Raw genomic sequence first — 17,752 nt, forward strand, 5'->3', positions numbered from 1 at the left:
CTGTTGAAGTGGGTACACCAAGAGGCAGCTGGTAGCTGCTTCTGGGCAGCCTTGGAAGGCAATACTGACACCAGCCTTACACATCAGAGAACATTAATTGTAGCATAATCTGATGAATGTTGAGACATATTCCCATTCTCTATCCCATGTTTGCTCCACAGCCACCATCACCTCAGGCTTTTCATCTGAATTTTTGCTGTCCAGGCAGAATGGTCGCTGAGAAGTTCAAAACCTTGAGTCTGCATTGACAGATACAGACTCACTCTCACCAACAGCTACAGGCAATGGTGGTGTAAGCTGTTTATGCTGAACTGCCTGAGGACCCAGGCTGTGACAGGTCAGGCACCACTCTTGGCAGCAAGCCAGTCCTGTACCAACTGCTGGTTTGGGGTTATCTTGTAAGGATAAGACCTTCAAGATTCTTAGGTGCATCAGCTTGATCCCTGCATCACATCCTGTATGCAACAGCAACAGGAGCTGCTTACAGAAGAGCCAAGAGGAGCCAGCTGCTGTTGTGCAATGCCCACTGCAAGGATCTCGCAGAAGAGATGTGACAGGCTGCCTGACGCTTGGAAAAGTTATCCCTGCCAAATATCACCATGCTTAAGGAGAGCTGCCACCTCTGCCCATAGCTAACATGGCAAATGTGACAGCAAAGGAATTTAGTCCAAAAGGAACATGGTTTCTGTTGAAAGAGACCTCTCAGGTGGTGTTTGGAAAGCTTATGCAGCAGTCCTGAGTGGGCAAGCTGAACTAGACTATCTCTCTCTGGATCCTAGAAGCCCTGTAGAGAAAGCTGCAGTGTTCAGCTTGTTAGAGACAAATTCTGGGTGCTGGAACAGAAGGCAAAGTTTTCCAGACAAGTAAACCTCATCCTCTGCTGTGTCCTGTCCCCACATCCTATAATCCTTTTATAGGATTTCTCTGACTGGGAAGGGCAAGTAGAACCAGACCAGAGTCAAAGTAGGAGGATATTTGCTGCCCAGCTAATCTCTCCAGAGTCTACTCCAGAGGATAAGCTCATTTAGGAGGCACATTCAAAGCACATGTTTGCCTGTGCAATTTGATTTTTAAGAGTCTTGGATCCCAGTGAGATAGGTGAATGTACTGATGCAATTAGCTGCAGACAGCTTGGCACAGATGGTCCCCAAGAAACAGAGCTAGCTGAACAGCAGGGGGTTGTATTTAATGATGAGCCAGCCCCTCAGTGAGGCAAGTCAGCAAGGCCCCACTGAAGGCAATGGAGATCAGCCAAGCTCACTCAGCTCCTTATGCTTCTTGTGACGGTGAGCAAAGGACAGGATCCTTCATCAGGCACTCCAGCATATGCTTGCAACACTGGTGTCCAACCTTGTACCTCCCAAGGGCTTGAGCACCCTGGGAAGCTGCTCAAGTGTAGCTTTAGAGGAAAGTACTGCCAAACATTTATCTGGCATCATCTAGATGCTAAGTCTATAAGCACTAGGAACAATGGTTCTGGGGGAACACAAACCAAGCTTCCAAATGCCACTTCTCCATGTGGTACCCCCTAATTGCCACTACAAAGGAAAGATAGGAGAAAGCAGAGTCACAGCTCAAAAGCTTCTTTGGAGTTTAAATGGAGCAGTAGTGTCCTCAAACAGAAAACCTATCCCCAAGTAGTACTTGTCCCATTTTACAAGATGTGGATTGGTGAGCCACAACACCAGCAAAGTCTGGCTCACTGCACTAAATTCTAGGTGGATCAGAGGAAGTTTAGGCCACAAAAAACACACATCACAGTAGGCAGTAGCATGCCCCTTGGATGACAGGCACCAGCAGAGCCAAGAAACCCACAGCCTTCTAGATGAGACACCTGCATTTGGGATAACTACACCTAGCTAAAGCCTGCATTTGCCCTTAGAGGAGTTCAGAGCAGAGGAAATAGCCCTGTAGTTCTGAAAGAGTCCTCAGTAAGAACCCAAGGAAGTTGCAGCAGTCTTATGTCAGAGCAGAAGGATTTTTCCTTCAAATGGCTATGCAGGAAGTCTCATTAAATAGGGAGACCAAGGCTCAGCTGAAACAGAAATCCCTCTTATCTTCCTGTGCAGAAAACCAGACCTCTAAAGGAGATCCCAGAGGGCTCAGAAATATTTAAGCCTCCTGAATGACACTGCTCTTGCTCAGTAGAGACCTTATTTCCCAGCTTGAAAGATCAGCTTTCCCCACACATACCATGCCCTTCTTCCCCTGCTGCCACTCTCCCATCACCAGCACCACATCCTTGTGTTGTCAGATGCCCCTTGCTGGGATGAAACTTCCATGTGAGGGCCATAGCTGGAGGCCCAGAGAGCTCATGGCAGCCTTCAAAGCCAACAGCAAGCCTGACTGCAGGCAGGAACTGCAGCACCTCACACACGCAGTGTGGAAGGCTCCCAGCTTCTGCCACCCTCTAAAAACTTAACAGGAATGAGAGTTATTGCTTCATGCAGAGATAAGATGCTGATTAGCTGTTGTCTATGGCACCCCACCTCTAAGCAGAAGAAAAATACCATCTGGCATACCACCCTTGGAGGCCTGCCAACCCTTGCAGTAAAACACAAATGCAAGAGAAGGTCAAGATAAAGAAAGGGGAGCAAAAGAGGCAGAAAGATTAATCCCTGACAGGCAGTGTCAGGCCAGACACTGGAGGTACAAAACTGGATGGATCAGCAAGCAGAAGAGAGTTTAAGTAGGAGAAAGAGAAAGAAGCAACAGTGAAATAGTTCTCTGCAGAGAAAACAAAATCATGGATTGGCTGAAGAGATAAATCTGAGCTGCACACAAACTCCAAAGAAGAATCTATTTCACCTAAACATCTCCTGGTGGGTGTCTGAATCACTAAGCTGCAACTGTCTGAAGACAGCCAGAGAGCAGAGACTCCAAGACTGCAAGTGCGCAAAGGCATTAAGGATCCAGGGGGAGAGGCAAGACTGGAGGAGCCAGAAATGAGACAGCAGCTTTGAGCTGGAAGACCATGTCAAAGGGGATGCCTCTCCCAGCAGTATCACATACTGAGTGTAAATCAGGCTTAGCATGTTCTGGCAAGGTTTCAGCCAGCCGGACACTGAAGGCAGCCACCCCCTTGCAGAGCATGTGGTGAGGATTTCAGCAGTATGGTAGCAAGGGCTACCCAGCTGCCTGAACATGCTCCCATGAATGCTACCTGGCCACACTGTTCCTGAGCCAGGCCAGGAGGCCATTGGCTCTGCTGCCCACCTGGGCACACTGCTGCCTCAGCTTCAGATACTCTCTACCAGCACTCCCAGGGCCCTCTCTGCCTGGCTGCTCTCAGCCACTCTGTCCCCAGCCTGTAGTGCTGCTTGGAGTTGTTGTGGCCAAAGTGTAGAACCCTGCACTTGGCCTTGTTCAATCTCATCCCATTGGCCTCTGCCCACCCATCCAGCCTGGCCAGGTCCCTCTGCAGGGCTCTCCTACCCTCCAACAGCTTCACACAGTTTGGCATCATCTGCAAACTTACTGATGCTCAACTCAATCCTCTCAGCCAGATTATCACTAAAGATATTGAACCAGACAGTGCCCAGCACTCATCCTTGGGGGACACCACTAGTGACAGCTGCCAATTGGATGTGGCACCATTCACCACCCCTCTCTGGGCCTGACCCTCCAGCCAGTTCTTGACCCACATCAGAGTGAATCTGTCCAAGCCACAAGCTGCCAGCTGTGGCAGCAGCTTGTTGTGAACATCCCTCACAGCCCTGTTCATTGCTTGCTTCCTACATCTCCTGGAAGGGGACAGGGTCTTCAACAACTTTATTAGGGACTAAATATGCACATAGCTGTGTAATAAGAGACAGACTGAGGACTGTGTCAAGGCAAGTGTGCCACTCCACACGAAGCTGCCTGCCTCTTAGTCTTGGGATCAGTGGTACCTTCTGACTCCAGGCGGTCCAGCCCATAGGTCACAGCTGTACTGATCTTCCTTGCAGATGGGAGAGCTGTCCTTCTGACAGAAGATGCCATTGATGCTGGAGTTACCAGGACCACAGTTCTGCTGGATGGTTCCTCTGTCTGTCCAAACTGAGTAGCAGACAACTCACCAGGAGCCAGAACAGCCTTCTCACTGGTGACTAGGACCACATCTGTGAGATCTACAGAAGACAGAAAGCAGCAGCAGTTTGGCACAATATTAACAACCTCATTGTTTAAGAGCAAACTTAAAACCCAACTCAGAGTGGAAGAAATTATTAAGCTCTTGCCTCCTTCAAAGATGTGCAAGCAACTCTGCACTAACAAAAGCTTCTCTTCCAGGACAACCAACACAGGAGGTACTCCTTAATGAGGCATCTGGGCCTGTATCAGGAGCAGTGTGGCCAGTAGGACAAGGGAGGTTATTCTTCCCCTGTACTCAACACTGGTCAGGCCACACCTTGAGTGCTGTGTCCAGTTCTGGGCCCCTCAATTCAAGAGATGTTGAGATGCTGGAAGGTGTCCAGAGAAGGACAAGGCTGGTGAGAGGCCTGGAGCACAAACCCTATGAGGAGAGGCTGAGGGAGCTGGGGGTGTGCAGCCTGTAGCAGAGAAGGCTCAGGGCAGAGCTCATTGCTGTCTACAGCTACCTGAAGGGAGGCTGTAGCCAGGTGGGGGTTGGTCTTTTCTGCCAGGCAAGCAGCAACAGAACAAGGGGACACAGTCTCAGGTTGTGGCAGGGGAGGTCTAGGCTGGATGTTAGGAGGAAGTTCCTGCCAGAAAGAGTGATTGGCATTGGAATGGGCTGCCCAGGGAGGTGGTGGAGTCACCATCCCTGGAGGTGTTCAAGAAAAGACTGGATGAGGCACTTGGTGCCATGGTCTAATTGACTGGCTAGGGCTGGGTGCTAGGTTGGACTGGATGATGTTGGAGGTCTCTTCCAACCTGGTTGATTCTATGAACTCAGCTAGGTTTTGCTTTCCTTGCTTTGAGGTTTGGTAGTCACCACCCCACAGCAAAATCAGAGCACTGAGACACTAGTTGAGATCTGAACCAAGTGACAGATTCAACTGTAGATTGCAAAGAGCAATATCAGTTGCATTTCTAATTAAATCCCAAAAGCAAATCAATTAATAGAAACTGCTGGAAGAGCCTTCTTCTCCCCTACAAGAAGACCTTAATTTAAGACATAAAAGGAAACAGCTATTTGCATTGTGATGCCCTGCAAGATAAGAATTAGCACAAGAGCTGCCCAGCAGCACTTTCATTACAGCTGTACCTTAGTAAGTCCAACAGAAAGGCACTCCAGGTCAAAGTCAGCTTTGTGCTAAGGGAACCCTTGCTACACTCCTGACAAGCAGACAGACTCCTACACATACATACCAAGGTGACATCAAGACAGAAGGCAGCAGCTAGATGACTGCAACTGCTTAAAGCATTTCTGTATGAGCTACATCGACCTGATAAGAACTCCCTCTTCCTCACAGGAGTCAATTAGTGCAGGCTTCAACACTGTTGCAAGAAGGTGTCTTACTTCCCTGCCACTGCTCCCATGTTACCCTGAAACACCTTTATCCTTCAAACTGATTATCAGCAATCTGTGATTGCCTTTGTCTCCATAAGAGCTTCCTCTCCACAAGTAACTGGCTTACATGTTAAAGGCTGACAGTTAGCTTGCTAGCAAGGATAGATGTGGGGGATTTGGTTTGATTTAGAGTGATTTTTTACTCTCTACTTCACTGTTACATAAAACAAAACATGCATACTGATATAATTCAACATGGTGAGTCTGGTAGCATAGGCAGAAGGGGACTAGAGCCAGCCAGCAGAAGGCTAGAAAACAGTCACTTCAAATGCAGATGTTGTGTGTTGAGACTTCAGTCCAAGCACTGACACTGGTTTCAGTTATACCATCTCATCTTGAGGGAAAATGAACCTGCAGTTGTCAAACCAGTACCCTACCTTCTACATCTGGAGCATTTGCCATCAAAGAAGTACCAGCTGCCACCAGCATCTGGGTGGCACCAGGAGCAGTTGGCATCTGGGTGTCCTCCCCACTGTTTTCCTGTGGAAGACTTGCAACTCCTGTTCCCTGGGTAGCTCCAGGATCCATCATCACAACTGAGAGAGCAGCATCAGCCTCCTGGGTGACTGTTGTCACCTCCTGGGTAACACCTGCAGCAAGAACAGACATCAGTACCAACTCACAGATTAGCTGACTGCAGCAGAACAGAGGTCTGAAGGAATATAACAACTTCATGCCCCACCAGCACAAGGAGCAGGTCCAGCCATCATCAGGGTAGTGCTGTGTAAAGACCAGCATGAGAAGAAGTATAACAGGAATCAAAGCCACAAAAATCAGTTCTCACTTTCTTAACTGCCCCTTACAGACACGTGGGGGGCTGTAGAGCAATGCCATGGGAGCACAGCACTGCAGGCTTCTGGTGTGAGAAACCATCTGCAGCACAGGAGGCTGACAAAGTGACCAACTCTCACAGCTATCAGACTTGAGCCTTGTAGAAGGGTGTATTTTTCTCATGCAAGTCTTACTGACAATTGTTTCCCCAACATCTGGGAAACAGCAGAGAGGGAACACACTGACAAGTCAAGTGCTTATAAATTAATTTAGGGAATTAATCAGTCAGGTTGCAGCAGCCGCATGCAAATAGCTTCCCTTCATTACAGCTACAGCTCAATCTTTTGGATGCAATGAGGGGAAGATGTCCTTTTGCCTCTGTAGCCTAAGAGGTAAGATTAAAGATGCCCAGCAATTAAAGTCCTAAACCCCAGCCTGCATTACTCAGCCTAGGAAGATATCATTGTCCAACACTTGATCAGACTTCCTTTTTTTGTAAGCATTCCCTCTATTTTAAACACTGAACAGAAAGTCTTCAGGCTGAAGGTGCCACCTCTGCAGGCAAGTACAGTCCAGGGTGACATCATCAGCTGTCCAGGAGGAAGGTATCTACCTGCTGGTTACAGAGCTGGTACAAACTCTGGGCAGTCATAGCTTCACTCTAACAAAACTCCTGCTGTTGCCTTTCCAACCCAAAGGACAGCACAGAGCTCTAGACAAGATCTTTTGATCTGAGCACCCTTGTAAAGCCATGGAAGTGTCTAACTCATAGGCTACCAGTACAGCTCACCCATTCCTTGATTTAGGACACATTACAACCATTTAGCAAGCATTTACAGCTTTAATAGGCTTCAGAGAGAAGGTGGCTGCCCTTCAACTCCAGACTGTCCTGCCACAGCCCTTCAGCTGCAGCTTTTCTGTTTGCTACTACAACCACCCCCTCAGCTTCAGGAGCTCTCTACAGATGCTTCACTAAGTCAGGACAACACCACCCAACAGACTGGGCATACTTGTCCACAGAGAGATCATGTCCAGGAACAGCCAAAGATGGATGTGAATGACCTAGGCTGTTACCACTCCAACAAAGGTCCACAGCCTTTTCTGGGTGGGAAAAGATCTCCAACCTCTACCGCAGGTATCAAGATCACACCTTTAACTCCCCAAAAGAAAGCACAGGTTCCCAGCAACATCTCTGCTAAACCCCACACTTAAATTCAAGTTTCTGCTGGCAAGTTTTACCTTTCCATGAGCTTTCTGGAGTAGGAGGGAGATCAGAGGGTGTATCTGTCACCACAGCAGCCTCTGGTTGTGATGGCAGGATGCTTTTCTCCTCTGCTGTGACTGTGTTTCTGTTTTTCAGTGAGTTGAGATCAGTTGTGTCAATACCTGTCACGTTCACAGTCTGCAGAACTTCAGTGTTGCCTGTGGAAGCTGCTGGTAGCTCCTCCCCTTGCACTGGCACTGTGCAGTTGTTCTCCTTGGCAAGCTCAAGAGTTGGAGGGGATGCTGGGGATGGCAGCAGTCTTGTTGCATCTTCTTTCTCCCCAACAATTTCCTGTGAGGTCTGGGGTGGTTCTGTTGCTCCCAGGTTCTCCATCATTTTGTGAGATGTGCTTTCCCCTTGACTTATGGCCCCCATTTTTGTGTCATCCCAGTCAGGAGGCAGAGTGTCCATAGGGTGGATGGTGACAGTGTCAGTTATGGCAGGCAGCTCTCCTTGCTTGATGCTTGTCCCCACTTCCAAGGGGAGGGAGGCCTCAGTCACTGTGACAGGACGTTTCGCAGCCACAGATGCTTGGGCAACCAGGGACTTCAACGGGCTCCCTGTGCGAGCTCCTGGCACTCCCACCTCAGAGGTCACACCATGATCCTGGGGAGTTGGGGTGACAAGGTGGTCACCTGCTGCTTCCCAGATGGGAGAGCTGGGGTACAGGTTGGTCTGAGGTGTGGCTGAGGAGCCCAAGTTACCCTGCAATGCCACAGCTGTCCCAGAAGTGGGCTTTGCCAGGAAGCCAGCAGAGCTGTGCTCTACTTCAACACCATCCTCCACAGTGGTCTCACTAGCCAGGCCACCAACAGACTTCTCCTGGACAGCAGGGCTCAGTGTGGTCACAGCTGTGGTCAGCATAGCCTTGAATGCACCATCCTCATCCAGCTCTGACTTTGTGGGACCAAACTCCTCATCTGCAGGAGCCCCTGCAACAGAAAAGGTGTGAGCAGCCAGGCCCTGGCTGCCTGGGATGATGTTGCTTGGGCTTAGAGGTGTTTGTCCTATGAAAGCTTCATTTGAGGGGTTCTCAGAAGGCTTTGCTGACACCTCACATGGCTCTTCAGAAACAGCCTGCTCAGAGGGGCTGAGGCTATGTTTCAAGTTCAGAATACTTGTGCTTTCATCTTCTACCCCATTCCCTGCCCAGGCTCCATACTGGACCTTTGTCATATCCTCCTCCTCCAGTGGCTGAGATGCAAGGCATGGTGGACTGGAGGATAAGAACAGGATGCTGCAGGTGACCACACAGATGTTAAATTCTACTGATCTCCTCATAGCTGAGAAGAGATGTGCCCAGAAGCCTGCAAGTCTGACAAGTCCAGAGTGCAAGACCTAGAAAGGGAAAAAGGAACCAAGATTACACATACCCAGAACAACTCATGGACTTGGCCTTAAATAACTGGGTGGCAAATTCCAAGCCATGGTAGCCTACAGCCAGCCCTGAACAGACTCCTTCTGCACACAGATCACTCCAGCTACCTTGTGATTAGGTATTACCTTACCTAATCACAAGTCTTCACAGAGCTTCACAGAGTCGTTTTGGTTGGAAGAGACCTTTAAGATCAACGAGTCCAACTGTTAACACAGCACTAGACCACATCCCTCAGCACCACATCTACACAGGTTTTAATGTCCTTCAGGGCTACTCTACCTCCTCTACCTGAGGTAGAGCCTCAGGGAGGCTGTGCCACTTCCCTGGACAGCATGTTCCAGGCCTTGGCAACCTTTTAGGAGAAGCTACTTTATCTAATGTTCCCCTAAACCTCCTGTCACAACCTGAGGCTGGAGCCACGTAAAGGCACTAGACAAAACCAAATCTTGATCTGAAGCCCAAAATAGATCTTGCCAAGCTCTCACTACAGTGGTAGAATGCTATGATCTACCCAGCAGGCATATACTGAGGATCAACCAGTTTGTCCTTTAGCAAGTCCAGGACTGATGCTTGTCAAGGTGAATCAGACTGAAGCCTCAAGCTTGTTATGGCAAGCCCCTTTCTGTGCATTGACAGCAAGAGGAACATGCACAGAGAACAAGATGCAACACAGGACCAGACCCACCACAGAAGGATGGAGAGCTGCATTAATATCAGCCTCTGTAAGGGCTCCTGTGCCCCACAGAGAAAGGCTACACACCAGAGAGCAGCACTGCTGCATTAGCACAGTGTTTACGCTGCACTGCACCATGGAGGCACTTCCAGAAAGTTTCATGTGTATAATCACTGCGTGCTTCAAGAGATTCCAACAGAGCAATGAACCAGTAGCCCAGCAGTGATCCAGCCTGCTGACAGCCTGCTCTTGGCAGGCTGCATCAGCCTAAGCTGCGTTACTGGAAGCAACAGCGGGAGGACCTCGCAGCAGTAGCAGTCTGATCCCAGCCACCTCCCCCCACACAGGTGCCTCAGTCCTGAGCTTTCTATGCCACAGCAACCGAAGATCATCCTCTCCAAGGCCTCCTTGATCACATGCACGACAGTTGGTCACATAAGCCTCATGCACACAGCAAATAACCCTCTGTCACACAGCAGAGCTGATACACTCCTCCCCCGCTTCCACAAGGCAGCTTCTGAGCGGCACAGCCAAGCCCTACTGGAAGGAGGCTTCAACTATCAGCAGTGTGCTAGTTTGAAGCTAGCTAGAATGTTTTGGGGAGAAGAATTAGATTACAGGCGGTGAAAGAAAACAATGGTGATGGCTACTTTACTCACAGGCTTGCTGAGATGTATAAGGATAAAAACACAAACACAGATAACACAGACCCTGTCTGGGCTTTGGGCTGAACTTCTCTCTCTAACCTAACCTGCTGTCTGTGTGACTAATCCACCTGCTTCCTAATCTCCCCAGCCAACCTTCCTTGGGCATAAGGTAAGAACTTGGGTAAGGTAGAGGGGTGGGAGGAAGGTGGAAGGGTGACTGGGAGCCCCTCCTGGGGACTCTGGCTTCTAGAAGGGCTGATGTGTTTCTGTATTACCTTTTACTTTGTCTATTTCTGTGTAGAACTGTAGATCTTGTAAATCTCTGCTTGTACCTTGTGCTAAGCTGTAAATACAAAGCTTCATTGAATCTCCAGAGCCCCTGAGTCTAGTCTGGGTGATTTTACAAAGTGTGAGGGAGCAGGTAGCACCCAAACCATCACAAGCAGATATCACTTGTTTTCGCTGTTATGTTCTTAGTTTCTCAAGTGAACTGCTCTTGCCTTTGACCCACAGAACTGATGGTTATTAGCAAGGAAAGAAGCTGGAGTTGTCCAAAACTCAGTCTTCCAAAGAAGAGCAGTCTTGCTCACAGGCACCAAGATGAGGCCATTAGGATGAGCACAGTGTTTGACTCCATCTTAGAGGTCTTTTCCAACCAAAACAATTCTATGATTACAAACAACATCTCCACTGAGAGGGTTCTCAAACACTGAAACAGGCTTCCCAGGGAGATGGTTGAATCCCCATCCCTAGAGGCATTTTAAGAGATGCAGGGATATGATGCTGAGGAACATGCTTTAGCACCCATATTTGGTGATCTTAGGAGGTCTTTTCCAACCAATTCTATGGTTCAGTGATGTGCAGGATTGTTTGTAGCACAGAAGACAACCTCAGTATTTACCAGCTTAGAGATACACAAGTCAGAGTAAACTACTGCAGGCTCCATTATCTGACCCTTCAGGGCACATGAAGTCATTTTTTCCACTCTCCCTCCAGCCCCTGCCCTCAGCAGTTTGAGCTGGTGGAATAACTCCCTGTCACAGGCCACACACACACACCAGGTGCTCAGGGACAAACAAGCCACCAAGAAGCTGTTCACCATCACAGATGCCTTTCATTTTATCTGGTGGCATTTCCTTTCTCTGGAGGATGGGTGGCCTCCCACCTGCCTCCTCTACCCTCTCTGCCAAAATCAGCTGAAAACTGACAGCACTAGAATCAGTCAGGGTTGGAAGGGACCACAAGGATCAGACAGTTCCAACCCCCCTGCCATGCCAAGGGACACCCTACCCTAGAGCAGGCTGCACACAGCCTCAGCCAGCCTGGCCTCAAACACCTCCAGCCAGGGGGCCTCAATCACCTCCCTGGGCAACCCATTCCAGCCTCTCACCACTCTCATGATCAACAACGTCCTCCTCATCTCCACTCTGAGTCTTCCTGCCTCAAAATTTGCTCATTCCCCCCAGGCCTGTTACTCCCTGATAGCCTAAAAAGTCCCTCCCCAGCTTTTTTGTAAGCCCCCTTCAGATGCTGGAAGGCCACAAGAAGGTCACCTGGGAGCCTCCTCTTCTCCAGACTGCACAGCCCCAACTCTTTCAGTCTGTGCTCACAGCAGAGCTGCTGCAGCCCTCTCAGCATCCTCCTGGCCCTGCTCTGGACACACTCCAGCATCTCCACAGCCCTCTTGTCATAGTGGCTCCAGAACTGGATGCAGTACTCCAGGTGGGGTCTCACCAGAGCAGAGAGGAAGAATTACCTCCCTCAAAACTACTCTGAGCTACTCTTCCAGACTAATCCTTTATGCACTTCTGTAATGAAAAAGTATTAAGAGTATATCACAGAAGCTAGATTGTTAGTTCCCAATGACATACACCTGCCTTGCCACGCTGATGAATATAAATTATGGTCACATTACACCTCTTTAGCAAGGGTCAGATAAGACCAGACTTAGTGAAGCATCAAGAGGTTGTTTGGGTTTTTTGTTTTTTTCCCTAAAGAACAGTTTGGACCCAAACAGAGTTTCTCTAGACGTCAGCAGTCTTTTTAGTTTAAGCAAGTAGGTTTAGCAACTTCAGCTGCACTTATAAGACAGTCACAGCATTTCTCTTGCAGTCCTATATGTTCCATGTATACACATATAGAATCAACCAGGTTGGAAGAGACCTCCAACGTCATCCAATCCAACCTAGAACCCAGCCCTGGACAATCAACCAGACCATGGCACTAAGTGCCTCTGCCAGGTTTGGCACTAAGTGCCTCTGCCAGGTTTGGCACTAAGTGCCTCTGCCAGGTTTGGCACTAAGTGCCTCCAGGGACAGCAACTCCACCCACCACCTCCCTGGGCAGCCCATTCCAATGCCAATCACTCTCTCTGACAACAACTTCCTAACAACATCCAGCCTAGACCTCCCCCACCACAGCTTGAGACTCTGTCCCCTTGTTCTGTTGCTGCTTGCCTGGCAGAAGAGCCCAACCCCACCTGGCTACAATCTCCCTTTAGGAAGCTGCAGACAGCAATGAGCTCTGCCCTGAGCCTCCTCTGCTGCAGGCTGCACACCCCCAGCTCCCTCAGCCTCTCCTCACAGGGCTGTGCTCCAGGCCCACATCAGCTTCATTGCCCTTCTCTGGACACCTTCCAGCACCTCAACATCTCTCTTGAATAGAGTAGCCCAGAACTGGACACAGGACTCAAGGTGCAGTTGGGTTGGATAGTACCTTCAAAGGTTATCTAGTACAATCCCTGTGCTCCAAGCAGGGAAATCTTCCACTGGACCAGGCTGCTCAGAGCCTCAGCCAACTTGACCTGGAATGTTTCCAAGGATGGAGCACTCAATCATTTCTCTGGACAACCTGGGCCAGCATTTCACTGCACTCTGAATCTATTCTTTAGTTTTAGACCATCATCCATTTTCTAGTCACAACAGGACCTGCTAAAACATCTGTCCCCAGCTTTCTTACAGGCCCCCTTTAAGTACTGCGAGGTCACAGTAAGGTCTCATGGTGTATATATGTAGGTTTCTAGCTTTAGGTTCTCAAATCACCTAAGACATTCAGGAGGTGGTTAGCAGAAGTACCAAAAGATTGATAGAATCATAGAATCAGCCAGGTTGGAAGAGACCTCCAAGATCATCCAGTCCAACCTAGCACCCAGCCCTAACCAATCAACTAGACCATGGCACTAAGTGCCTCAGCCAGGCTTTTCTTGAAGACCCCCAGGGACAGTGCCTCCACCACCTCCTTGGGCAGCCCATTCCAATAGGAAATCACTCTCTCTGTGAAGAACTTCTTCCTAATATCCAGCCTATATCTACCCTGGCACAACTTGAGACTGTGTCCCCTTGTTCTATTGCTGGTTGCCTGGGAGAAGAGGCCAGGCAAGATCTCCTCAACAACCTTACTCCATCTTTACTATGGATCAGAGGATCAGAACTCTCAGCATAGGAGGGAAATCTGCTCCCTAGGAGGTTGGCTTTTAGAGTTCTATTGATTAAAATGTTTAGAAAAGTAGTATTCAGAGCCTTTCCTTTTTCTCCTTAGTAGACAGCATGGGTAGTCAGTGCTAGCCTCATGCAAGAGTTACTAGGGTGTCTGGGCAGCTCCATACTGTTTCCCTAGCCTGAAAAGCACTGCTGCCCACAGCCACATTTGTAGAAGGCAAAAGCAGCGTTGGAGAGTTGTTTGCTCAGGAAATCCACAACAACTAGATCTATGCTAACCTAGTCTGCTACATTCAGTGAAAGCTGCAGATAGTAGCACGGAGCTTGCTGCATGATAATGGCACAAGTTCACACTTCAAAAGAAGATTAGTCAGAGCTTAAGATCTACTTAGCTTTAGGAAGAGACTGGATTAGGCAGTGTATAAACAGCATTGACTTGGGTATCTTCTTAAGCAGAGTTTGACACCTTGCTGTAGCACTTCCACTTAACGCAAAAGCAATCCAGGTTTTAGCACACTGCTGGCTGCAGAGCAGTTTGTTACTCAAGCTGCATTGGACTAGACATTTATCCTCCCATCTGGCTGGTTTTATAGTCAGTCTGCTCTACAGCCTCAGCCAAGTGATAAGAGCAAGCCCGAGCGTGCTGCTCTGACCAAGCACCTCCCCTGTAGTAAATTCAAGCTTTTTCTTTACTAGATTGAAGCCAGCATTCCAAACCACAGGAACTCCTCATCCCTACATTTCATTTGGCATTCTTCAAGCTGAAGCCCTGGAGGACAAATGCCAAGCACTGGCCAGGCTCTGCAGAAAAAAAATTAATCCTTGCTTCAAACAGGAAGCACAGAGGGCAAAAGACACCACCAGCTACTTCCCCTGCACTTAACAACAGATCCCAAGAGATACAGTACACAGTTTGCCCAGCTGCAAAGGCAGCACAGACGCAGACAGCCAAGGAGCTTCATCTTCACCACAGAAAAAGTTTTAACACCTGGTAGGCTGGAAAGAAGCACAATGGGGTTTCTAGGCTAAGAACAGGTGCCAAACCCGGGCATCTCCAGAAGCTGCCCATCAGCATAAGAACCAGCTACTACCGTGGACAAGTCACTAAGCTGAGGGACAATAGAGACAAATTGGTCACCAGCTGAAACAGCCTTGCAGACACAGCTGGATCTTTCTGGATCAAGCTGCTTCCCTGGCCCATACAACGAGCACTAGCAATAGCTACTAAAGCATTAACCCCCTCTGAATTTGAGCCTCGTTTGAAGAGTCAGCTCTCAGAAACTGATGAAAGGACTCCCATCCTGTCACCGCCAATCCATCAGGGCAAGCTTGCAGGGGACAAGCACAGAGCAGACCAGGTTTTTCCTTCTTCAGTAGCTGTTCCTTACATAGACACATTGCAAAGAACAAAATTCTCCCCTCTGCCACAGTTGTAGACAACTGCTTCCTAAGATGGCTTTTTTATTTCCACCCAGTTCAGAGAAAACTCCCAAGAAAACACTTTGCTGTTATTTTATGCCCTGGGCAAGTTCTGGCTGTGTCTTTTCCTGAACTGTTGAAATAGGAAAAAAAAAAAGCATCAAGCTTTTAACTCATTTGAATTAACAGCCCTGTTCCAACAATCCCTCTCCCACACAGAGATAAACACTTGTACTCCACAGCTGAAGTGGCTGTGTGCATCATATAGCAAAGAGCAGAGGAGATGAAGAGGTCAGCTTCAGACAAATCACTGCTTAGCCTTTTGCAGACCACAGCTTTTCACACCTCCAAATACAAGCTTGATTATGCCAGTTTTGACTGGCTGAAAAGTCCTGGACGTGGTCAGCTCTACAATTCGTCCACTGATTGATAAGTGAAACGGACAAAAATACTGCAAATCTTTTAATGTGAAGATTTAGCCATAATGTCCAAGTCAAACAACTGCCAGCAATCAAATGCCATGTCACCAGAGTGCTAACGTATGCTATCCAAGCCTTATTACTTGTGCTGAATACAAAAGCCAGCAGACAACACACTGCAGAGCTCCCAACTGCTACTTTTGCACACAAGCTGAGAATAAACTCCTTCATTTCATCTTACTTTGCGTCCTCACCTAGTTCAATCAAGTGGATTGTAGAGCTGATGTTCTTACAGCACCTACTTCAGATAAACAAACCTCAACCAGTTAAGCCATCTCCAACTGCTCACAGTGAATTGCCAACACTGAGACAACTCTACCCCAGCCACCAACATAGCCCAAGTCAAATGAGACAACTGTACAGACAACGACCACACAAAGGCAAAGAGAGATGTGCTCCTCTGAACAGGACTCCTTACAAGCAGACAAATGAGGTATTAACATTCTGTAAGGACAGCTTCCTACCAGCCCTAGTAAGGCACCTTAATACATAATACATCACCTCCACTTCCAGCATTGGTGTTCCAGCAGTAGTTCTTTGAGCAGCAAGAGACATGACATGTTTTAAGCATTATGCCCCCAGCCAGCAAGAGACTGCTTGCCTTGTTCAGAAGGGGACAGACCACCTATGGAAATCCCTCCTCAGATTTGCAAGTAAAAGCTGCATAGCTCCTCATGGCTTCTGACAGACATCGAATCCCCCAGCACCACAGAAGTCAGGGGTCTGCCAAATTCCTTGAGAGACTAAAAAGGTTGAGAGGAGAGGCTCAAGAACGAGGCCAAAGGGTGCATCAGTTTCCACACACCAGAATGGAAAGGCTGGTCTCCAGAGAGATCAGATGCTAGGAGCAGGCAGGTACCAGTCAGATCCTAATCAGCAAGAGACACCAAGATATTTCTGTGCCTCACCTAACGCAGCCAGCCACACTGCACAGCAGACCCGGAGATCTCTGCAGGTGGAAGGTTTAAGATGCTGTTAGATACACTTTGTCTGGCCCTTTTAGCTTGGCCAGAACCTCCTTGTTAGCCAGGGTTAGAAAGAGATCAGTACTTGATTACACTCAGCACACCTGCTTGCAGGGCACAGATCCAGCTCCCTCTCTTCCTTAGACATACACACAGGTGAGTTTAAAGCCCCTAGAGAAGTCCATCCTTCCCCCACAGCCCTCCACCGCGCCAGCAGACCAAGTGCAATCAGCCACCCGGGGCTTCCCCCAGCCAAGGCCCGCAGCAGGACAGAAGGACAGCGGCGCTCACCCCCTCCCACCCTTGGGAGAGGAAAACACCCTCAGGATGCTCCAAGGGTCCAACTCCATCCCCGCAGGACTGCATTCCTTCACTTTCCTCCCCACCCCCACTCCCGCCTCTATCCCCCGGGGCTGCAGGGACCAGCCCCGCTCGCCTGGAACAAAGAGCCGCGGCGAGGATGCGCTGCCCCGTGGGCAGCCGAGCATCATCCCCAGCAAGAAAGAAATTAAATGCAAAACGAATAAACACGGCGAAAACCCAGCTCGGGAGCGGGGGGTGCCGGCGTTTCCCCCTCCCTGCCCGGCCTCACCTGCCTCCCGCCGCCGCCGCCCGCTACCTCGGCGCCGCGCTCGCCCCCAGCGCCCCGCGGCCGCACGGGCGGAGCGGGCCGGCCCCTGACACCGCCCCGCCGGGGGCCGGCTCCGCTCCGCCTCTTCCCGCCCTTGCAGGGGGGGTGCCCTGCTCCGACAGCCCCCGGTACAGCGCACGCCGCCGCTGCGGGGTGGGGGCGGGAGGTTGCGCCGCAGTCGCGGCCGTTCGGAGACCGATCCCGGAGGAAGTTAGAGCAGCAGAGGCAGCGCCTCAGGCCGCGCACCCAGCGCCGCCTCACAGGCCAGGGCGCCTCACAGAGCAGCCCGACGCGCTCCTTACCTTAGAACCATGGAATCAACCACGTTGGAAGAGACCTCCAAGCTCATCCAGGCCAACCTAGCACCCAGCCCTAGACAATCAACCAGACCATGGCATTAAGTGCCTCAGCCAGGCTTGGCTTCAACACCTCCAGGCACACAGACTCCACCACCTCCCTGGGCAGCCCATTCCAATGCCAATCACTCTCTCTGACAACAACTTCCTAACAACATCCAGCCTAGACCTCCCCTGCCACAACTTGAGACTGTGTCCCCTTGTTCTGTTGCTGCTTGCC

General features: G+C 49.7%; 1 protein-coding gene across 1 annotated transcript in view; it reads right to left on the reverse strand.

The window, feature by feature from the left end:
- Nucleotides 1-3,754: 3,754 nt before the first annotated feature.
- ARMH4 (armadillo like helical domain containing 4) overlaps nt 3,755-17,752 on the reverse strand; it is a 33,790-nt gene continuing 19,792 nt past the window's right edge. Inside the window, exons 3-6 of the mRNA XM_064153621.1 lie at nt 17,138-17,473; nt 7,523-8,885; nt 5,890-6,102; nt 3,755-4,109 (exon numbers count right to left, since the gene is read on the reverse strand). Coding sequence (XP_064009691.1) covers nt 3,829-4,109; nt 5,890-6,102; nt 7,523-8,885; nt 17,138-17,473 — 2,193 coding nt within the window. The 3' untranslated portion in view covers nt 3,755-3,828. The remainder of the gene's footprint in view (nt 4,110-5,889; nt 6,103-7,522; nt 8,886-17,137; nt 17,474-17,752) is intronic.

This window comes from Pogoniulus pusillus, chromosome 1 (assembly GCF_015220805.1).
Source record: "Pogoniulus pusillus isolate bPogPus1 chromosome 1, bPogPus1.pri, whole genome shotgun sequence".
NCBI lineage: Eukaryota > Metazoa > Chordata > Aves > Piciformes > Lybiidae > Pogoniulus > Pogoniulus pusillus.